Below are 24,653 nucleotides of genomic sequence, written 5' to 3' on the forward strand. Positions count from 1 at the left end.
ACATGTACAGCCAGGAAGACCTGGCCTTGGAGCAAGCTTAATCCTGGTGGTTAGAAAAACAAATAAAAGATTTTCTAAGATGTGTTAAGTCCCCAAATATTAATACTAGAGACCCAAATGTTTTATCACACAGATGATATTCTAAATCTTCATTTTCTACCAAATTCAATATATTTTATTTTCAGGTTGACAAAATCTTTCTCTTGCTCCACTCCTCCTACTGTCAGATAACATTTCTCATTCCTATGATGCACTAGGCTGCAGGATGGCTTTCTTCCTGGATATAATGCTGCTGAAGGGGTTATCTACTATGAATTCTTCACCAAAAACCACTTTTCCTAACCAATATTCAGTCAGTCCTCAACCAAAAGAGAAAAAGAAGGGAAAAAAGGGGAGGGGAAAAGGAGAAGAGTTTTTGTATATATATATTCATTTATAGATCTTTTTTTGCCATCATAAAACAAAATATTTATGATATTTTTAAGCTTCTTCACAATAAAAATGTATTCTTCAAGAACATGACCATTTTAACAGTCTGATTAAAAAAGGATTCCACACTTGTTCTGGTGATATAATATAAGCTCCATTAGGGCAAGGGCTGCGTCTTAGCCATATTTTTTTTCTTCCAAGAACCTGATAGAGGCCTCTCCACACATCAAATACTTCAGAACAGTTTGCTGCATTGCATTTGCTACTGAATTAATCCCAGAGGCCCATTACTCTTCTAAGGACTCTTTCCTCCCAAAGTCTCTTTCCATCACAAATGAAGGTCTCCATCTTCAACTCTCAACCTAAGCAGCACATGGAGAAGACTGCAGGAGAGCTTCGGGACATAACTGCAACTTGGCTCAGGAAAAATGAGGAATCAATGGCTACTGAAAGATGTTATCTTCCTTTGTTAGGGGTCTTGTGATAAACCTTGGTCCTCCAAAACTTTGTTCTGTTTCTGGCATTATCTCAGATGATTTATTCCTCTCTGCTCTCTGGGAAGGCCAAACGGGTTGCTGTGGAGTAGGGAAAACAAAGACACAAAATATACCTGTCAAGAGCATAAAATATACCTGTCAAGGAGTAGATGACAGACCTTGGTGTCAAATTGTTGCTGTTCAGTCATTTCAGTTGTGTCTAGCTCTTTGTGACCCCACTTGGAGTTTGTTGGCAGGGATACTGGAGTGGTTTGCCATTTCCTTCTCTAGCTGATTTGACAGATGAGGAAACTGAGGCAAACAGAGTTAAGTGACTTGCCCAGCTAAGAAGTGTCTGGGGCCATATTTGAACTCAGGAAGATGACCGTTTCTTTACTCTATTTACTCTGTTACTTAGCTGTTAAATTAGATACATGCAAAAGCCACATATTCAAAGGGGGTCCAATCCAGTCAGTGGTGAAGCCAAGGAGCTTTTCAAAAAGACTCCAGGTTATGAAATCAATTTCCTACAAGACAATGAGCACATTTCCTATATTCTGTACTTTACAAAGCACTCAACGGGAAACCAGTGAAGTCAGCTTTGAAGATCATAGTCGTTATCACCAGCATCAGTTACTCATCCCAAACTTCCTGTCTATCACTCAAACTGGTAGAGCACAGATACCATCAACATGCAGCTGCATTAGTGGGTTTCTTTAGGGTGAGACCTAGTAGCCACTGTACTGCTTCACAGAAATGCTAGATAACAGGAAGTGGGAAAAATACTGGATCCAACAGATAATACTCCAAGGTGGAGTTAATGTTCCCTTGGCTGATTTCAGCATTGCTCAAGTAGAATCTGTGCCAGCTGAATTCAGCCAGAAGTCATGCATCTCATTTGTTGCCATGAAGAGAAAGGTCAAAGCCCATCAGGAAGGAAAGGAAGCAGAGCAGGCCATACCCGTACTGGAATAAACACTGCTCCCTTAATAGACTTAATTCACTCTAATTATTCTTCAAATAGCATCTTGTTCACCCTCGGTCCCACTCCTCCTCTTCCCTAAAACGCTATATGACTGCATTAGGTGTGGTACTCCCTGGAGAATGGGACAACATGACTGGAATCAACCCCCCTACTGTTATACAAGAGTCAGTGTGCAATCTACCAAGCTGCTCCCTAAAAATAAGGTTAGATAAACCTTGATAATAACTTTATCCAAAAGGAAAAAGAGTCTCCTGCAGTAAAATACTATTCTCAGGGTCATATCATAATATTTGTTGTTTTTCAGTCATCTTTAACTCTTTATGACCCCATTTGGGATTTTCTTGGCAAAGATACTGATGTGGTTTGCCATTTCCTTCTCCAGATCATTTTACAGATGAGGAAACTGAGGCAAGCAGGGTGAAATAACTGGCCCAGAGTCACAGAGCTAGTGTCTGAGGCTAGATTTGAACTCATAAAGAAAGGTGAGTTTTCCCAATTCCAAGCCCAGAGTTCTATCCACTGTGCCACCTATCTGACCAGTTGCTAATATAGACATGTGCCAGAAATAAATCAACAAGTTATTTCTTGATAATGTCATCAGAACCAACACCTCCACCCACTCCAGGCTGACCACTCAGAGATGACACTGTCATTGTAATGTGGTTTTGCCTAGTATCACATTCTTAATGAACATGGTCAGGTAGGGTATTGCCTAACCTGGGTCTGACATAGGATGGGCCCTTAGGCCTGTGGGCTTCACAGTTTAAACATGCTCCAAGAACATATGTGACAATACTGTCCATTCCATTTCACTTCAGTAATTTGTATCTGTTTGTAAAGTAGAATAATGCTCTCCTTCAATGAACAGATCTTCTTGTCCCTCACCCTCATCCTCATTCCCATCTAATCCCTGGCTGTGTGAGCACAGCCAAATCTTCATCCTCCTCAAATCTTAGTGCATGACTCAGCAAAGATCTCATCTAATTCCTCACCATGCTCATGTAGGTGGCCTCTGACGCTCTGCTTGACTCCTCTTCTTCAATCTCAGTGGTTACTGTGGAGTAAACATGTGCCTAGAGAGGGCACATTGGAAAAGAGTTTCTAAAAAATGAAGCATATCTCAGGTATCTACCCCATACCTAAGACAGTCCCAATATCCCAACACTTCACCCCATCGCTTGACCAGAAAGGGCCAAAGAAACAATGAGCACTGGAACAAATGAGTTAGCCACATCACTCATTCATTCTTCATGAAAATTAAGTTGTCAGAAAAGAATATTATCTCAGGATCTAGACCTACTCTTTTCAAAAACCAAACATGCTGTTTTGATTCGGGTACTTAGATAGCAGCAGGAGACCAGCATCTTGTCACCTTAGGTAATCTCTTTTAATTAGAACTATGGCAGGGTGGTATTAATCAATAAATGATTCCTTCCAGAGAATTATGCACAGAAGAACAGCTCTTAGAGGGTGAAATCCTCTATTAGTGTTATCAAAGGCACTTAGAGATTCAAATTCTCTTTTTGTGTTCAATGTCATCCAGCTACAGATTTTCAGACTCTTGTGGGACCTTATACTGTGTCCATGGGAAATTCCTATGTAAGGCCACATTATATCAGACAATATAGAGAAAAATTAATTCTCAGAGAAACTTTTTTTAAAGGGACAGCTAGGTGGCTCCGTGGATAGAGCCAGGCCTGAAGAAGGGAGGCCCTGGGTTCAAACCAGACCTCAGATACTTCCTAGCTATATGGCTGACTCTAGACAACTTATTTTTCCCCAAGTACCTAGCAATTACTGCTCTTCTGCCTTGAAAATAATACTTAATATTGAATCTAAGGCAAAAGGTAAGGGTTTAAAAAGAAAAAGTCATCTAGCTACATTTACTCTATGCCACAACCCAAACTCAAACACACATACATACACGCACAGATGCACACACTTTTTGTATTGAATTTTTGTGGAGAAGAGAATCTTAGGGAAGAGAAGTATTAGTCCTATCTTATCTATCCAGACAAACTCCTGTGAATCTGTATATATTTTATATATATACTTACATACATATTATATAAATAAAGTCTCAAATCTTGCTGTCGCAACCTGCTCTCTTCATCCTTCCTTTCCTCTCAGCAACTATGCCCACAGAGGAATAACACCACTACCACAGATTTATAAAATACTTTATATTGGAACTCTTTGTCATTTATATAGCTCAGAAGACAAAGCAACAAGAAGTACCTCTGAGAAGAAAGCCCACTTACCTCTACCTCTGGCTTAGCCTTAATAGTATTCTCAGGATGGTTTCCTGATCTGTAAAGCAAATAAAACATGGCATTAATAGGTAAGCAACACAGGCCATTGTTTCTCCACTGAACTTTTGGGGAGAAGAGGACCCTGGAGGAGAGGGGAAATGTTAATTCTATCTACTCCTATACATGATACTAATCACAAATCTTTTACTCTTCCAGCCTAGCTTGGAACAGCCACTAAATGTTCAAAATGGTGGAACGCAAGATGTCAATCCCTGGAGTTGTTTTCTTTTCTTCTGTTTCAAACATGCTTCTTCTCATCCTCAGCTGTCACTTGATCAGCTTCATAGCCAATAATTCAGGGAGACAGATTGCTACAAATAGACAAGGAGGAAGGCTGTGGAATCTCATTTGAAATCTTTAAGAAGGAGGATTTCCTGCCTGTGTAGGCTTTATCAAGGATAACGATGAATTCCATAAGCCTAATGCATTCTTTCTATTACTTAAGTATTAGATCAAATTATCAACTATTTCATATATGTAAGGCTTCTACAATGAGAGAATGGGCCACTTGTTCGTTATCGCTAGCCTGATCAATACACTGATTTTTTTTATTAGGGAAGGAGAGCCAGAGACAGACAGACAGAGACAAAGACAAAGAGAGAGAGAGAGACAGAGAAGAGAATAAGCCTTCCTCAGAGAAAGCAGAATTGTGAAGTAAGAAATAATTTACATTAATACTCTCCCCCTTCACTTTATTTTGATGGTACTCCTCCCTTCTTAGTGACTAGAAATTTCTATGCACTGGATTAAAATTTACTCTCAGAAGAGAACCCTAAAACTGGTCACTCATACCCCTTACCCTGAATTATTTTAGTCAATGCTTTGCTTCTCTCAGGTGTACATACATTTGAAATGTAAGACTTTTCTTAAATGATAGTGGAAGGTTTATTCCATTGTTGAAGGGCTTCAAGTAGAGACAGTATTGGGGTGCTTCTCTGATCTTCCAAAATCTTACCATATAGGCAAGCACCTAGTCTGCCTAAGTGTAAGGACAATAAAAACTTACTGAACTAAAAAAGATAACCACTACAAGTTACTTTCACCCCTTCAGTTCTCTGATTCAGCGTTTAATATTTCAGTCCTGTCTCTATAGGAAGGGCAATGAGCCAGTCCCATGGAAATGAACCACCAGAGGGCAGCAGAAGTACAGTAGAGACAATGCCCCCATTAGGGTTCCCAGATTCCCAGACAGAAGAAATGATATGTAACATTTGAACTGGAAGGAGCCAAATGACTCATTGAGTCCAACCCCCTCACTAAAAGAAAAGGAAACTGAGGCTGAGAGAGGGGAAAGGATCTGCCCCTTACTACACAGCTAGTCTTTCACATCACATCGCTTCTCAGAATTATTTCCAGAATTGTTTAGATACCCATACCAAGAGGTTAGCTTATCTGTTACTCCTAAGCCCCTTCTATATCTGTCTCCTGGGCTCTGGTGGTCTGCAACATACCTCTGTCATTTGCCAGTGGTACAGATAGCATTACAAAGCAGAGATGGGAGCATAAATCCAACTGACACAAATGTTTGTCCAGCTCTCTCTTTGGTGTTTATGTGGCAGGGCCAGGAGGATGACAGTAAAATAAATATATTTTAACCTTATGCAAGAGTAAAATAGGGTATAATGCTATTTTCCTAGTAACAATGATAAAAGTCGCTCATTTTAAGGCCTATGGTTAACAAAAATTTTCCCTTAAAACAATCATGTGAAGGTAGTAGTAACAATTACTATCCCCTTTTACATAGGATAAAACCTAAATGACAAAGATTAAAAAATTTGCCCTGGATCATTCAGTAAGTAAATATAAGAGCTAGTGAACAAGTCCATGAACATTCCACTCAGTGGTCTTTGCATAATATCATGCTCCTTATGAGAACTGTTTTCTAGGAAAGACTGACAGGAACTATGTGACCTGAGCTGTGTGACCCAGGGCAAGTTACTTAATCCCAACTACCTAGCCCTTACTGTTTTTCTGCCTTGGAACCCATACTTGTATCATTTCTAAGGCAGAAGGTAAAGGGTTTTTTTTTTTTTTTAAAAAGGGACTAATAATAGCATCCAATTTTAAAAAGTATGGTATTTCCAACACCTTGGGATATAGGCATTTGAAATCCTAATTCATACAGAAGCTTGGGAAGACTTCAGCAATAATAATAATAATGAGTACAAGAAGTTTTGACCAAAAGAAATTCCTCTTACAGATGTTACTTACTGGTTTTATTTTCTTAAATCCTTACCTTCCGCCTTAGAATCAATACTATATATTGATTCCAAGGCAGAAGAGTGGTAAGGGCTAGGCAATAGGAGTTAAGTGACTTGCCCAGGGTCACACAGCTAGGAAGTATCTGAGGCCAGTTTAAAACCTAGCTCCTCCCATCTCTAGGCCTGACTCTCAAACCACTGAAGCTCCTCAGCTTCCCCCTACTTACTGGTTTTAAACAGAATTATCATTAATTTGACAAACATTTTTTTTACATATTTTTACCAGTTGCCCCTTATGTGAAAATCATTGGGGAATAGAATGATGAAAAACGGAAACTGTCTTAATGGAATTTATATGAAAAGTCACTTTCAAGGATCTTACAAAGAGTAAAGGCATTTCTCTCTCAATTAACTGTGCTTATGGAAAAACAGCCATGAGGCAGATAAGTAAAAAAAATCATTTCTAATTGGCTTTTTATTATAGTCATTTTTCTTTATATATATATATATATACAGGCATGTTTGACTTGGACTAATACTCAGAATTACTCAATTCAACACTTATTGGCTATTCTGAAAGGTAACAGGAAACATGTAAAGTTTATTTAAATACGTGGCACTTGACCTCAGAGAAAATGAAATCCAATAAGGAGAGAAGACAAACTGAGAGCTACCTTATATACTATATGTTAAGTGCATTACAGATTGCAAAACAAAGTGCCATTTAAGAATGAAAAGATAAGAGAAAGCTTCCTGGCATCTGAAATGGAATTCAAAAGATGGATAATATTTCAACAGACAAAAAGGGAATAGGGAGAACATTAGAGGCAAAGGGGACAATGTGAACAAGGACATGGCACATTTGGTGGAATTCCAAGAATCTAATTTTGATAGAACAAAATGAGTATGTAGATGGGAATATAATGAGACAAGGGAGGGTAGTCCTAACTTATGGGGGGCCCTAAATGTCAAGCAGGAATCTGAACTTCATTCATAGGCAACTGGGAGTCACTAAAGATTTTTGACTCTAGGAATAACATAGCAACAATACCAACTTACATTTATATAGCACATTAATATTTGTAAAGTATTTTATAAATCTTATCTCATTTTATTCTCATGAGAACCTTGAGTAGAAGGTGTTAATAAATGAGGAAACTGAGGGAGACAGAAATTAAGTGACTTGTCCAGGGTCACATAGCTAATATCTGAGGCAGGATTTTAATTCAAGTCTTGTTGACTCCAGGCTCAGCACTTAACAAGCCAACTAATGCTTCTGAAAGGACTTGATAACTACGTAGATATAAAAAAAAAAAAATTAAAATAGAAGTAAAAGCAAAAGATATCCCAGACTTCAAATATGGAAAACAAAATGAATAGTAGAGCCACAGTCAGAATTTTTTTTAAGTTGGTTTATAGGCAAAGACAATAAGCTCAGCTAGATTTAAGACTGTCATTGGAACATCCAAGGCATGATACGAATTACAGAGTCTGGAGATTAGAAGGGAATTATTTCCCTATATAAACATCACCAAATTAGAAGTGGGGAACACATCCTACAACTGTGGCAAATGTCAGGACAAAGAGAATCTAGCATTAATAATTAATTAATATAAATCAAAATATAATAAATATTAATAATTACTTCAATACTTCAGTGAATCTTCATGTGGGTCTCCATCAACACAGACCACAACCCATCCATACCTCATCCTGTGTGATTTTTGTTCATGTACTAAAGTCCTTCTTCTGCTCAGGTTATCCATCTCTTACCCCTTGCTCTCCCTACAACTGGTCCATTCTTTTTCACAAATGTATTTGTCTTGAATATATGATATCTCTTACATCCTTTCTTACATGTAAAACATCAGGTAAGTTCACAACCTACTTACAGTTACCATATATCTCTCCACTATCTTTGGGATGCCAACAACTTTGATCCTTAAGAGATGATGATATTCTAAGATTTGTAATCAAATACCAAAACTAAGATAGCCTATTAAAAAAAATTTTTTTTGTGCTAAGAAGTAGCTTTATATTATTAATTCCCCTGCAATTTCCCAAAAGCAATTCAGTTCCCTCTCTTCCTCCTAGCCAATTCTAAGTCCAACTCAATATCCATCTGTAGTACATATCACAGATATATGTACTTAAGGAAGAGCTCAATGAATTAGCCTTCTAGCTGTATAACCTGGTCTGGCTAATAGATATAGTTTTAATCCATTTAGTTTTTCTTATATGACAGGCAGGCCCATTTCTTCTGAGTAATCCTATTTCTCATTTAAGGACCCCTATTGTCTGCAGCTTTCTAAAAATAGCACGATATCAACAAACAGAAGCATGTTCCATCTGAATTCTGAAAAGCAACCTCTTGTGGGGCCTCTAGGTAGTTCAAAAGATAAGAGAGCTAGGTGTGGATAAGAGATCCTAGGTTCAAATCTGTCTCAGACACTTCCTAGTTGTGTGACCCTAAACAAATCACTTAACACCAATTGTCTATGCCTTACCACTTTCCTGCCTTGAAACCAATACACAATATTGATTCTGAGAAATAATATAATGGGAAGGAAAGAAGAAAGGGAGGGATGTTGAAAAGGAGGAAGGGAGGAGAGAAAGAGAGAAGGAAGGAAGGAAGGAAGGGAAAAGCATCTTCTTGGAGATGTGAGAAAGTGGAGACACTAATGCACTCTTGGTGAACTGATCCAACCATTCTGGTGCAATTTGGAACTATGCCCAAAAAAGGGATATAAAATTGTGCATAATCTTTGACATAGCAATACCACTATTTCTGTACCCATAGAGATTAAAAAAGAAAAAGGGAAACAGACTTATCTGTACAAAAATTTATATAGTAGCTCTTTTTGTGATAGCAAAGAATTAGAAACTGGGGAGATGCCTATCAATTAGGGAATAGTTGAGTAAATTATGGTATAGGATGATTGAAATGAATACTATTGTGCTATAAGAAATCATGGATAGAAGGAAAAACCAGAAAGACTTACATGAATTGATGCAGAGTGAAATAAACAGAACCAGAAGAATATAGAACACAGTAACAGAAATACTATGCAATGAGCAGTAACTCTGAATGACTCAGCTATGCTCAGCAATAAATGATCCAAGACAATCTCAAAGGACTTATGATGAAAAATTTCATCTGCCTCCAGAGAAAAAAATGATGGAGTTTGAATGTAGATCAAAACATTTTTCATTTTATTTTCTTCTTTTTTTAATTGTCATCTTCCACACTATGACAAAGCAAAAATATGTTTTGTATGACAGCATATGTATAACCAATTATAAATTATAATCTCAAGGAGGAATGAGGAGAAGGAAGAAGAGAATGTGGAACTCAAAATGTTCAAAAGCAAATGCTTAAAAAGTTTTTACATGGAATTGGGAAAAAATAAAACATTACTGAAGGAAAAAAACTTCAAAGAAAAAAAGAAAAGCATCCCCTGAGCCAAGATGGTAGAATAGTAGGGAAAAAATACAGTGAGTTCTACTCCCCACACCTCACAATCACCTCACCCCTACAATTTCTCCAAACAGTTCTAGAAAATACACCAGAACAAATGATGATCAGGAAATCCAAGAAAAAAGGCACACCAAGTAATTTTTCAGCCCAGGTTGAAACAAGTAGACAGAGTGCTCTTTTTAACATTGGAAATGGGTTCTAGAGAGAGTCATACTACGTAGAGCATCCCAGAACAGGGTAAGTCTATGCACTAAGGTAGTGATTCCCAAAGTGGGCGCTACCGCCCCCTTGTGGGTGCTGCAGCGATCCAGGGAAGCAGTGATGGCCACAGGTGCATTTATCTTTCCTATTAATTGCTATTAAAATTTTAAAAAAATTAATTTCCAGGGGGCTAAGTAATATTTTTTTCTGGAAAGTGGGTAGTAGGCCAAAAAAGTTTGGGAACCACTGCACTAAGGCAAGAAGAGGTCCTAGATTCAGCAAATAGAAGCCTAGACTTGTGTAAGGTACAAGAGGTGCCAATTGGCATCTCTGGTATTACTTAGTTCTGAATCACAAATCCAGGACAAACTGAGACAGGGACCTGTACCTAAAGGTGGTTTAATAGGGAGAAGAGTGGAAAAGGGCCTTCAGTTGGGTCCTGATCAAAGAACCCGAAGCAAGCAGCAGCAATGTGGTTTGGACTCTAGGAGGAGAATGGGATCTCATTTTCAGCTTCTAGCCCAGTATAAAGCCTGTGGTAAAATAACAAGGGCAGGAAACCCAGACCAAAAGGAAGATTTCTACTTCTGTCATTCTGTATTAACAGAGTTTTCTGGATGGCTGATCTTTGCTGAGTCTAGCAGTAATCTACTAAATTCCAAAAGCAGCAAGTCCACAAGCCTATTATTCAAACTCAAACTCAGGTTAGGAACTTGCAGAGCTCAGAACAGGGGGATAGCAATCAGACTCTGCCCTGGATTAGATCACTCTGGGAGAACCAAAAGGTTGCAGGTCCCCAACCTGACTTATCCCTGGAATAAGACAACATTTAGAACCCCAAGAAAGCACCATGAGGACAAGCTCAGAAATTCCTTCCACAAGTATGCACAGCCTAAATGTAAAGTCTAAAGTCAGGCAGTATGCTGGAAAAACAAGCAAACAAAAAAATAATCCCACCATAGAAAGTATTATGATGACAAGGATACTCAAAATATAGACTTAGAGAAAAGACTCCAAAAAATCCACAAGCGAAACCTCAAAGAAAAAACACAATTCGAGCAGAAATTCAACTAGAATTCTGGAAAGAGACAAATTAAGAGGTTGGGTTTTTTTTTAAGCTTAGCAATGGTTTTTTAATAAAATAACCAAATGAGAGAATTAGAGGGAAAAATTAAGAAAGGGTACAAATGAAAGAACTGGAGAGTTAACAGCTTACCACAAGAGGAATAAATCTATATCTAAGAAACAAACTCTCTGAAAACAAGAATGGATCATAGAACCTAATGATTCCATGAGACAATAAGAAAGATGAAAAGAACCAAAAGGAAACCTAAGATATATCATAGCAAAACTGTCCTGAAATGAGCAAGAAGTGATTTAAGAATCACTGGACTAATTAAAGGGGCAGATAGCACAGTGGATTAGAGAGCCAGGCCTGGAGGGGGTCCTTGGGTCAAAACTGTACTCAAGATACTTCCTGGCTGTGTGACCCTGGACAAATCACTTAACCCCAATTACCTGGTCCTTATCACTCTTTTGCCTTAGAATCAATACACAGTACCAGAAAGAAGGTAAGGATGGAAAGACCTCCAGGACTTGATGCAGAATGAAAGGAGCAGAGCCAGAAAAACATTGTACACAGAGACCAATACACTGTGGTAAAACAGAATGTAATGGACTTCTGTACTAGCAACAATGCAATGACCCAGGACAATTCTGAGGGATTTATGGTAAAGAACACGACCCACATTTAGAGGAAGAACTGCAGGAGTGGAAACACAGAAGAAAAACAACTGCTTGAACACATGGGTTGAGACAGACATGGTTGGGGATGTAGACTCGAAACTATCACACCAATGCAACTATCAACAATTTGGAAATAGGTCTTAATCAATGACACATGTTAAAACCAGTGGAAATGCGCATCGGCTATGGCGGGGGAGGTCAGGGGGTGAAGGGGAAAGTAAGAGTATGAATCATGTAACCATGTTAACTTTTCTAAAAAATAAATATTATTAAATGTTAAAAAAAAAGAAACAATATAGAAGAGAATGGAATAAATAATAGTTTATAAACCAAAAAAAAGGGGTTTAAAAAAAAAGAATCATTGGAATACCTGAAAGTTATGACAAAAAAAAAGCTTTGAAATAACATTTCAATAAATAATGAAAGAAAAATGCCCACATCATTATCATCATCATCATCATCATCATCATCATCATCATCATCATCATCTCTTCCTCTGATTTCCTCTCTTCTTCATCATCTCACTGATAGGTTTTATTTAGTATTTTAAGGTTTGCAAAGTGCTTTACAAGTCTTATCTCATTTGGGCCTCATATAACACTAGGAAGTAGGCGTTATTATTATTCCCATTTTAGAAATGGATAAACTGAGGCAAATCAATGTTAAATAAGTTGCCCAAGGTCATACAACCAGGAAGTACAGATTTTAACTTGGGTCTTCCTGAGTCTAAGTCTGGCCCTCTAACTATTGCACTAACTAGATGCCTCTAGAACCAGAGAACAAAGTAGAAATAGAATTCATTGGTTATCTCCTGAAAGGAACCAAAATGAAAGGAAGATTATAGTCAAAATCTAGAGATTCCAGGTCAAATTTAAAATATTGCAAGAAACCAGAAAGAAAAATTTCAGGTACAAAGGAGCTACAGTTAGGATTATACACAATTTAGCAACTGTGTATGTATGAATATATGTACACAGTGATGCATACACACATGAATATGTGTATAAAGTGGTATATACATGTGTGTTTTCTTATTCATACAGGTATGTACTCATGTATGCTGTTTGCAAACATGTGTGTACTGAGTGTGTCATAGAATTATGTATGTCTTATATGTGAATATGAAAGAATACTATTGTGCTATCAATAAATTAAGAAGGGGATGGTTTCAAATCAATCTGGGAAGACTTCTATGAACTAATACAGAGTGGAGTGAGCAGAAATGAGAGAACAATAATATTGTAAAGGCAAACAACTTTAAAAGACTTTGGAATTCTGACTAATAAAGAAACATATTGCCCACCTCCTGACAGAAAGGTAAAAGATTGAAGACTTCAAATGAGATGTGTTTTTTCAGACACCACCAATGCAGATATTTGTTTTGCCTGACTACTCGTGTTTATAATAGGGCTTTTATTTTTCCTTCTTTCTCAGTGGTGGTTGGCGGGAGAAGGAAGTGGGAAGGAGAGAAGACAGATTTTGCAGATTCTTTTTGTTTTGTTTTTAAAGAAAGAAAAGCATCTTCCTATAATATAAGGAAGAATGTCTTGGAGGAGCATATGCCTTCCTCTTTTAAATTTCCCTTGGCAATAATCAAAAGATCATAAAGAGAATTATCTTAGTTGTTTTTAGTCTTCTGGTAATAAAATGCTCTGTATTTAATTGAAGTGGTCTTTGGAAAGAAGCTCAGTCTGTCACTGGGCCTTTACTAAGCCTCTTTATCACACCAGAACCTTCCATAGCTCAGACTCAAAAGCAGCTGTGAGAACTTCAGGTAGCGTTTGTTCCATGTCGAAGCATCAGAGTAAGACTTTACAGAGGCAATAATGATTACCAGTCAGAGAATCCAAATTCAGCTAATCAAGATGACAAAACTTTAAATGGTCCATCTAATAGGAGGTGATACTTTCAGGGCCCTGTCATTCTATCCCACGTGTGTTTGATCAATAGTAGAAAGAACTGCTATTAATAGGAGCTCTTTACCCAAGAATTCGGGAGAAGGGAGACCCAAGACAGGTTCAGCATCCCTCTGCCACTACCTCAGTGCCTGACCTGACTGCTCTGATACCTGTGGTGGCGCTGACTCCTCCTCATGGATACTCCCAGGGCAGCAAGCAGTATGATGGTAAAGCAAACAATCCCTACGATGATCACATGGTGATAGCTACTCAGCACATCAGTTCTGAAGGCTTCTGTGGGCTTCAGTGCTTGGGGAAAGAGATAAACAGACACAAATAGTAAAGAGAGCTGAAGTTAGACACTTATTAAGACTTTCTCTTCCTCCAGGGAAGCTAAGTAGTTCAGTGGATAGAGAGTCAGGCCTAGAGATAGGTCCTATGTTCAAATCTGGCCTCAGATACTTCTTAGCTGAGTGACCCTGGGCAAGTCACTTAACCCCTATTGCCTAATCCTTACTTAGAAGTCTTACTTCTGCCTTGGAACCAATGCATAGTATTGTATACCAATAGATAAGGGTTTTAAAAAAAGAAAAGATAAAACATTGTATTTAAGTTCCGTTAAGGGAGAAACCAGGGAAAGGTGCCTTAAATAGTAAACAGGTGGGTGTGTGGGAGACAGAAATGACAGGAAGGGGCCCAACAAGTAGGGAGACTAAAGTTTAACAGCAAAGGGGTGTCTGTTACTGAATTGGCTGTTAGGTCCAACTGCCACTCTGAAGCACCAAGACTAGGCCTATGGTAATCAGCAAAGTAAAGGCAGTTTATAAGTTAAGGCACCACATTTAATCAAGGACAAACTAAGATTAAGGATGGGAATAGGGTTTACTACACTTAAAAGCTAAGGGCAAACCACAGGGGCAGGGGAAGGACTTGACTACACTCTCCTATGATCTAAGCAAGACAAGGCCTAAAGAAACCAGTACTGGAGTCACAAGGGGAAAGTGCCTCCCAACCTGGATCTAGCCAGGTTTGGTCCACTTAGCTGAGGACCTAAGGGTGGCTTTACTTGGGATCTCACGGCTAATCCAGGGATGGTTTCAGGATGCCAGGAGTCAACTCCACCAGAACAGGTGATCCACGGTATCCAGGTAGGGAGAGAAAGTTTGCAATGCAGATAACAAACCACTTCCCTACTTGGTGCTGCTCTGCAGGTCTGATGTCCTCTGCTTTAAGCCTTCACCACTCTCATGATCCCAGGGAATCTGGATACAACTCCCCTAACTCTGAGATCTCCCAGGGTCAGCAACAGTTTATGCCAACCACCATGGAGTCCTTCTCAGGCACAAGCCACTTCCTCCTTCCCCTGCATTCCATTCAGAATGTCCATGACCTCCAGCTAAGGCTTTTCCTAGCCTGCTTACACACCTACTTTTAAACTTATGCCTCTTACAGTTCCTTGAACACTGTGGGTTCCCTGATGTGTATGAATGGCAGACACTTTGTAAATTAAAGAGATATTTAGCTCCTCTAAGCAATGCAATGATCTGGAACAATCCTGAAAGACTTATGATGGGGAATGCTATCCACCTCCAGAGAAAGAACTGTTGAAGTTATCTTTCACATCAGTGTATTTTTGGTTTATTTTGGGGTTTGGGTTATATATGACTTTGCTCTTAAAACAATGATCAATATGGAATTGTGTTTTGCAAGACAATAAAAAATGGAATAAATATTTTTTTAAAAAGAAAGAAAAAAGAAAATTACACTCTTTGCTCCCTACCAATTCAAACATTGGTGCTTCCATGGCAATTTAACAAATATTTAATGAATATCTAGAAAGGAGGAGGTAGGCTGACTTCTACCCCAGATTAGGTTATCAGTACAATAATTCTTTTTTTTTTTATATAATTTTTTTAAACCCTTAACTTTTGTGTATTGGCTCCTAGGTGGAAGAGTGGTAAGGGTGGGCAATGGGGGTCAACTGACTTGCCCAGGGTCACACAGCTGGGAAGTGTCTGAAGCTGGATTTGAACCTACGACCTCCAGTTTCTAGGCCTGACTCTCAATCCACTGAGCTACCCAGCTGCCCCCAATCAGTAAAATAATTTTTGACCAGTTTCAGATCCAAAATCTAATCCTATTTGCTCATCCCCAAAGTGTGGATTTGGGGGGGAGGAATTTAGTTTTCTATTACTTATTTGAATTTTCTTCACCAACAATGTCTTTTTTTTGTTTTGTTTCTAATGGCTTGCCAGGAAGCAGAGAGGCTCAGTAAATAAAAGAGTCAGATCTGGAGACATAAGTCCTGGGTTCAAATCTGGCTTCAGGCACTTCCTAGCCTAACTCTTACTGCTCTTCTGCCTTGAAACCAATACTTAGTATAAATTCTAACACAGATGGTAAGTGTTGTGTTTTTTTTAAATGACTTGCCAGGAGACTCAAGTCTTCCCACAAACTAAAAATCTTGTGTTCTTCGGCACTGACTACTCTTATCCTAAAAAGACTATGTCTAAATATTCTTAAATCTATGGCATTAAGATTTAAATCTGAAGTTTGTGTTTCTTACTATCTCTATCCCTAACTTCTCCTTTCTTAAGTCACAATTTAATTTTACCTGGTCTATGGGCAGTGCTATTAAGCATCTAGGGGGAAAAAAAAGATCTTGCTGCATTTATAAGTAGTAATTTGGTCCCTGTTTGAAGACCACTAGTGAAAAAGAATCCACTATCTCTCAAGGTAACCTATTCTACTTCAATAACTATAATGGGTAAGAAGTTTTTTAATACATAAACCTTAATCTGTTCAACTGCATTTTTTATCCATTCATCCCAATTGTAGTCTACAGGATCATGCAAAATAATTCTACAATCCCTCTTCCCTTTTCAAATACTTACAGACAACTATCAAATCTTTTCTTTTCCAGGCTGAATATCTCCATTCTTTCACCAGATCCTCAAATGACATGATTTTGAGGTCTTTTACCATTCCGCTTGGGTGCCTCTAGGCATTCTCCAGCTTATCAAACAACCTTTTTTTTTTTTTTTAAACCATTACCTCCCATCTTAGAATCAATACTGTGTATTGGTTCTAAGGCAGAAGAGGAGTAAGGGCTGGGCAATGGGGGTTAAGTGATTTGCCCAGGGTCACAGAGCTAGGAAGTATCTGAGGCCAGATTCACCTATGACCTCCCATCTCTGGGCCTGCCTCTCAATCCACTGAGCCATCCTGCTTCCCCTTAGACAGTCTTCTTAAAATGTGGTTTTTCCAGGGTAGAGAAGGATTATCGACCCTCTTGTCCTAGACACTATGCTTCTTTCAATGTAGCTTGAGATCATACTAGCTTGTTTGGCTGTTATGTCACACCAATGTCTCATATTGAGCTTGTCATCCTCTAAAATCCCCAAAATTTCTTCAAACTGAGATCTAGTCATGTGTCTCTACCATCCTGTACTTATACGACATTAATCTTTCTTGAATCTCATGTTGCTTATTTGCAATAATAGCTCACAGGGTGGTCGTGAAGATCAAATAAGGTAACACATACAAAGTACTTTGTCAGTCTTCAGTATTACATAAATGTCAACCATTATATAATTAATCATAGTTAACACTTTCCAAAAGAGATCCTACATCACCCAATCTTTCCTATCATTTCCTCCTGCTGCCACCACTCATTGGCTCAACTCAATTTCCCCCTACACAGGATTCTGTACAATACATAGTGGGCATTGCATCAGTGTGGCTAACTAATCAAATCTTATCCCTTATCCCTCAGGCCTTGTGTCCCTTAATATAAACTCTCTCCATGACCAAGCATTCATATACTTGTGGGCTTAACTGGGACCACTTGCAGCATAGTTTTCTTCTTAAAACCAAAGCTCTCTTGGTGGATCTGGATCTCACAGGTGTAGACTCCTTGGTCAGCCTCTCTCACATCCTGCAGCCAGATGGAGCCATCGTTGTCTGAGATTTTCCCCACAAAGCGAACACGGTCTGTGAACCGCCCCAAAGGCACACTGAGGTTAGCATAATAGTAGAGCACGAGTTCCTCCTAGAAGATGGTACAGAGTAAGAAAAAGTCAAAAGATGGGCTGTGCCAGGTCTGGGATTTTGTGGGCACAGATGCCTGTTGATGTTAATAATCATTATCATCAAAAAGGCTTTATTGCACACCTAATTATGCATGGCTCTGTCCAGAATCTGGTGCTGAAAAAATAGATTTATGCCACACATAGTTCTGCCCTTGCCCATCAGCTGCCTACAATGTAAGACAATACATGACATCCTTTCATAACTAACTCATAATCACTGAAATGCTAGCTCTAGCTTTACAAGCCTAAAATGCAATTCTCTATGCTAAAGGAGAATTTTCCCCAAACATTCCCCAAAATATCCCTACCCCACTTTGTAAAATTGGGATCAACTCTCCTAAGCCACTAATTTCTGGTATTTTTCTTCCTGTCTTCCAATGCTCTGTAATCATCAGCTAGAGGAAACTCTATCAGATACTGCTTCTCATTACCTGTTCATGCTCCCTTGCTGAGAACCTCCAGTCTACTTTAATCACTTGTTTCATCACAGCGCTCCGGAAAACACAGTCCAGTAGGATTGAGTCACCCACATGTGCTATTACTTCAGAGGAAGAAACAACCACGTCACCCAGACCCCAGATACAACCTAAAAAAATTCGAAGACAAAGAGAAACAGTTTAGATGGACACCCTAACCAGGGGAAATTAAAATTTGCCACCAAGTACATTATACTTCTCTCCCAAGAAGAACTCTCTCACTCAAAATTAAAACAGAACCAACAAGGTTAAGGGAAATACTTTCCCGACAGTCAAAAAACATTTGTTATACACCTGCTATGAGCCAGATAGTGTGCTATACCCTGGAGATCAAAGAAATGTGCTAAGTGTGAGAAGTTTGGAGATTGGAATTATTGTAATTTCAGGCAAGTCATTTCTTCTGTTTGTCTCAGTTTCCTCAACAATAAAATGAGGATAGTAATAGAACCTATCTTACAGGGTTGTTGTGAAAATATGCTGCTTCCTTTTTTGAAATTTTTTTTATTGATTAAGAAAATTTTTCCATGTTTCCATGATTCATGTTCTTTCCCTCCCCTCCTCCCCCTGCCTCCCATAGCCAATGCGTAATTCCACTGGGTTTTACATGTGTCGTTGATCAAGACCTATTTCCATATTATTGATATTTGTACTAGGGTGATCATTTAGAGTCTATATCCCCAATCATATCCCCATTGACCCATGTGATCAAGCAGTTTTTTTCTTCTGTGTTTCTACTCCCACATCTAAATGTGGATAGCATGCTTTCTCATAGGTCCCTCAAAAATGTCTTGAATCATTGCAGTGCTGCTAGTAGAGAAATTCATTACATTTAATTGTGCCCCAGTGTATCTGTCTCTGTGTATATGGTTCTCCTGGTTCTGCTCCTTTCATTCTGCATCAATTCCTGGAGGTCATTCCAGTTCACATGGAATTCCTCCAGTTCATTATTCCTTTTAGCACAATAGTATTCCAACACCAGCAGATACCACAATTTGTTTAACCATTCCCCAATCGAAGGGCATCCCCTCATTTTCCAATTTTTTGCCACTACAAAGAGCGCAGTTATAAATATTTTATACGAGTCTTTTTCCTTATGATCTCTTTGGGGTATAAACTGTTATAGGAAATTTATAGATAGGACTTATTATAGTGAGTAAAAGGCAGATCAAGCAAAAACCTGGCTGAGGTTGTGAACATTCCAAATCCAGAATGTTGAGAGAGGCTTGTCCTCAGAGACTAAGGGAAAGATGACAGTTTTTTGGCCCTGGAGAGGAGGAGTTAAGCTGAAGGCCATGGTCACTGTTCAACTAGCCTGTGGACTATTTGGGATCTTAAAAGAGAAGCTAAATCACTGAAGGGTCTATAATCAAGATCTAGGTTGAGTTGGAAGTTTTTCCTTTGGTTGGTGGACAATTACAGAAAGCCCTATACTCCCTAGCCCTTTTGGATTAACTTGCTGGTTTCCTGAAGTGTTCCTGTAACCTGATTTCATCTGGATAACATCCTGGGACATGCTTCATGAGATTCCCGAATCCCCTTTGCCTTGACAGCTCTGCCAGAGCTGGTTATTTATAGATAGAATAGAGTAGCCAATTCCCCAGTCAACATTTCTTGACAGTTGGCCACAGACTTAAGATTTTAGCTAACTCTCTCCCCTCCTTACCTGCCCTTCTTAAATATTAAACAACCCTTTTTTTTTTATAAGCTTCTTAGTTTCCTTCCCAGTCTTCAAGAATCCAATTAATTTAAACTGTTTCCCTGGCTTTGTTGGTTTCTGTTACTGTTTGTTTCCCCAGCTAAAAGTGATAATTGTGTTACCTCTCCCTAATCAGCTGTGGGCTATTGTTACCCCAGCTGTACTGGTATTTCCCTTCTCATTCCCTACCTATTTCCCCATTCCCCAAAAGTACCTATTTGTCAGTTACCAATTCTCTCAAAACCCAACAGTGGTATGGCTGGATCAAAGGGTAGGCAGTCTTTTAAAGCCCTTTAGGCATAGTTCCAAATTGCCATCCAGATTGGTTGGATCAATTCACTTGTTGTGAAAATATAAAGTGAAATAATTTTTGTAAAGCATGTACCACAATGCCTGGCACATAGTAGGTGCTATATAAATGTTCATTCCTTTTCCTTCCCCCTGCTCTCAAGGAATTGAAAATCTAATGGGGGAGAAGCATCTAGTAGTGGAAAATGAATCGGGAGATCAACGGAACAGACTAGGCAAGAGAGATTCCAAAACTCAATGTTTGATAAGCGGAAAAGAAGTTACCTAGGGGGAAAATTCCTTATTTGATAATAAATGCTAGGAAAACTGGAAAGCAGTCTGGTAGAGTATAGGCTCAAACCAAAATCTTATGTCATATTCCATGATACCTTCTAAATGGATATCCAGACTTAATATGAAAGATCATACTATAAAAAATTTAAAAGAGAAACAGATCATATATCTCACATACCTACGGGTAGGGTATAAAGTCTTAATCAAATAAAAACAGGCAATTTCAAAAGATAAAATAGTTAACTGTGATTACTTAAAACTGAAAAAATTCTGCACAGACAACATTAGTACCACAAGGATAAGAAGAGTAGTCAAATGGGAAAAATATTTCTATTAAATTTCTCTGATAAGAGTTTGGTATCCAAGAAAAAAACAATTAATAAATAATTCTAATGACTAATAGACATTCCCCAGCAGATCAAAGAACATGAACAAACCATTTTCAAAAGAAGAATTGAAGAATTTATGACTAAACAAGAGATTGAGAGCATTATAATAAAATGTAAAATGAATAATTTGGTTAAATTAAATTTAAAAACAAAGCAAATGCAACCAAGCTTAAAAGGAAAGAGAAAACTGGAGAAAAAATTTTAAAACAAGTATCTCTGATAAAGGTCTAATTTCTCAAATATAGAGAGAAATAATTCAAATTTATAAAAATAAAATTAATTCACCAATTAGTAAATGATCAAAGGATAGGAACAGGTAGTTTTCAGATGAAGAAGTGAAAGGCATCTATAGTCATATGAAAAAAATGCTCTAAGTCACTCTTGATTATAGAAATGCAAATTAAAACAACTCTGAGGTACCACTTCACACCTATTAGGTCAGTTATTATAACAGAAAAGTAAATGACAAATGTTGGGAAGGGATGTGAGGGAAACAGGCACAATAATACACCATTGGTGGAAATGTGATATGATCTAATCATTCTGGAAAGCTATTTTGAACTATGCTCAATGGACTCTAAAACTGTGCATACCCTTTGTTCTATCAATAACATTACTAGGTCTGTATCCCAAAGGAAAAAAAATGTTTTTTTTAACGAGAAAAGGATCTATTTGTAAAAAACAAAAAAAAAAAACTATTACAGCACTTTTTGCGGTAGCAAAGAATTGGAAATTAAAGGGTTATCCATCAATTGGGGAATGGTTGAACAAGTTGTGGTATATGATAATAATGGAATAATATTGGGCTATAAAAAATAACAAGCAATATGACTTTGGAAAAACCTGGAAAGACATGAACTAATGAAAAGTGAAGTGAGCAGAACCAGAACATTGTACACAGTGACAGCAATATTTTTTGATGAACAAGTGTGAATGACCTAGTGATTCTCAGCAATGCAGGGACCCAAGAAAACCCCAGGGACTCATGATGAAAAATGCCATCTGCCCTCTGAGAAAGAACTGATGAGTTTACACACATACTTTAAATAATACTATATTTCATTTTCTTTTTACTGATTCTCTTTTTTTGCTTGAGATCTCTTTTATAAAATTACTAATATGGAAAAATGTTTTACATGATTGAACATGTAAAATCTACATCAGAGTGCTTATTGTCTCAGGGAAATGGGAGGGGTAGAAAGAAGGGAGGAAAAGAAGGTGGAAAGGAGGGAGAAAATTTGGAACTCAAAACAAAACAAATGATTGTTAAAAAACTGTTATTACAGGGGGCAGCTGGGTAGCTCAGTGGATTGAGAGCCAAGCCTAGAAATCTGGCCTCAGACATTTCCCAGCTATGTAACCCTGGGCAAGTCACTTAACCCCCATTGCCTAGCCCTTACAGCACTCTTCTGCTTTGGAGCCAATACACAGAATTGACTCCAAAACAGAAGGTAAGGGTTTCAAAAAAATGTTTTTTATTCTTATATATAATTTGAAGTAAATATTTTTTAAAAAACAAAATGAACAAAAAACAAAAATCTTAAAATAACTGTACAACCAAATGAAAAAATACTCCAAAGAAGTAATAAGAGAAATGTAAATCAAAACACACCCAGCATAATGGCAAAAAATGACCAAAAATGGTTAACCATCAATGCTGGAGAGATTGTGGGAAGATATGCATACTAATATTGTTGGTAGAGCTATGAAATGGTACAGCCATTCTGGAAAGTAATTTGGAATTATGCAAATAAAGTGACCAAAATGTTTATACTATTTGAACCAAAGATTCCATTACTGGGTTTTTCCAGAGAAGCCATCAATAAGGCAAAAAAAAGTCCTCATATGCTCCAAAATATTTATAGCAGCATTTTTTGTGATAGCAAAGAATTATAAAGTAGATGCCCATCAGTTGGGGAATAACAACAAACTGTAGTACATGAATGTAATAGAATATTACTATGTTGTAAGAAATAATGTATGTGCTGAATACAGAGAAGCATGGAAAAATCTATATGAACTGATAAAGAATGAAGTAAGTAAAGAAAATATAGTAACTCCAAAGGTTAAAACAGTTAATTATAGCAATGTAAATGGAAAGAACAAGGACATGGCAAAAAAATCAAAAGTAAATGAATAAAATTATAAAGATCAAATGGAACCCAAAAAGAGATATGAGAAGAAACTCCTACCTGTTTGTGGAGGTGGAAGGGTTACAGATGTCACACACTACATATGTTTTTGGACTTTTTCAATGTGTAAATCAATTGTGCTCACTTTTTTTTCTCTCAAAAAAATGCTATTTGTCATATAGGTTTGGCTCTCAGAGAGAATAAAGAAGGAATATATGGGATACTATGGAGATATAAGAAACAAAAAGCATCAATAAAACATATTTTTAAAAAATTTAAAGTCGAATAATCTAATGAGAGATGATATGAAAATAACTACATACAAACAAGCTATATGTATAAGAGGGATTGGGAAATGCTTTTCAAAGAAGGTCATCCAACTTAGGTTAAGTGAGAAATGTGCCATTATATTCATGCAAACACTGCTTATGCCTCTCATAGATACTTATGCAATATTCCACATTATTTATATCTATAGCCTATAACCCTACAAGCTTCATAAAGGCAGAATACAGGTTCTAGCTAAAAATGACATATCCCCCAGTGCCTAGCACAATACTCTGCATACAATACATATTTAAAAGAGGCTTGATAATCTTAGATAAATAAAAAAATGCTGACTGCTGGATTTGCATAATAAAAATGCTAGCTGCCGCCCTATAACACTGTCCTATCCATTGTGCATGCTACAAGAAACAGGGGAAGCCCAACTTTCTCATCACCTACTTGTAAGACCAAAATTAATAAACAGGAAGTGGAAAATTACAACTCTTGTTCTTGGTAAAAAAAAAACAAACCACTGGTTCCCTAATCTGAAAAGTCAAACTCAAATCACGGGTTTTTTTCCTTTTCATTCTTTTTTTTTTTTTAACCTCTATTCTTTTAAAAAGTTAAGACTTGCTAGCTGATTCTGGCTTCAGGACAGATCATAGGACTCCTTGCTACTTGGCCAAGCATACATTCTCCTTCCTGACTCAATATTTTGTTTACCCTCTTCTGCCTGTCTCCTTCCCTCACTCAGCCACTGATTTCCCAGCTCATGGGCCCTTCCAACCACATACTGTCTTCTCCCTATGTGCATCATAAACTGCACAAATAATTAAAAGTTAATGACCAAGGGGGCAGCTGGGTAGCTCAGTGGATTGAGAGCCAGGCCTAGAGACGGGAGGTCCTAGGTTCAAATCTGGCCTCAGACACTTCCCAGCTGACCCCCATTGCCTACCCTTACCACTCTTCTGCCTTGGAGCCAATACATAGTATTGACTCCAAGACGGAAGGTAAGGGTTTAAAAAAAAAAAGTTAATGATCAAGAACATAATTAGAGAGATGGGTATTTCAGATTTGCATTTCTCTGCAAAAAGAGAAGAAATTTCAGAGAAGAAATGCAATAGAGGGAAAGGAGGGATTGAGGTAACATGGGCAAAAAGACACAGAATGAGTTAAAACCAGATGTAGATTGGGCTCAGTTGAAAGAAAAGTCAAGCAAAGTCACATGAGAATAAACAAAATCAATTATGTCAATCTTTTTATACAGGCTCTTTCTCTGAGAAAGATTTTTAAC

The 24,653-nt window shown here is 37.8% G+C and overlaps 1 protein-coding gene across 1 annotated transcript in view; it reads right to left on the minus strand.

Annotated features, from left to right (window-relative positions):
• Positions 1–587: 587 nt before the first annotated feature.
• The window catches only part of JAML (junction adhesion molecule like), a 33,197-nt gene continuing 9,131 nt past the window's right edge, over positions 588–24,653 (minus strand). Inside the window, exons 3-8 of the mRNA XM_044666358.1 lie at positions 18,249–18,403; positions 17,552–17,777; positions 13,897–14,035; positions 4,152–4,200; positions 2,883–2,963; positions 588–1,004 (exon numbers count right to left, since the gene is read on the minus strand). Coding sequence (XP_044522293.1) covers positions 873–1,004; positions 2,883–2,963; positions 4,152–4,200; positions 13,897–14,035; positions 17,552–17,777; positions 18,249–18,403 — 782 coding nt within the window. The 3' untranslated portion in view covers positions 588–872. The remainder of the gene's footprint in view (positions 1,005–2,882; positions 2,964–4,151; positions 4,201–13,896; positions 14,036–17,551; positions 17,778–18,248; positions 18,404–24,653) is intronic.

Source organism: Gracilinanus agilis, chromosome 3 (genome assembly GCF_016433145.1).
Source record: "Gracilinanus agilis isolate LMUSP501 chromosome 3, AgileGrace, whole genome shotgun sequence".
NCBI classification, from domain to species: domain Eukaryota; kingdom Metazoa; phylum Chordata; class Mammalia; order Didelphimorphia; family Didelphidae; genus Gracilinanus; species Gracilinanus agilis.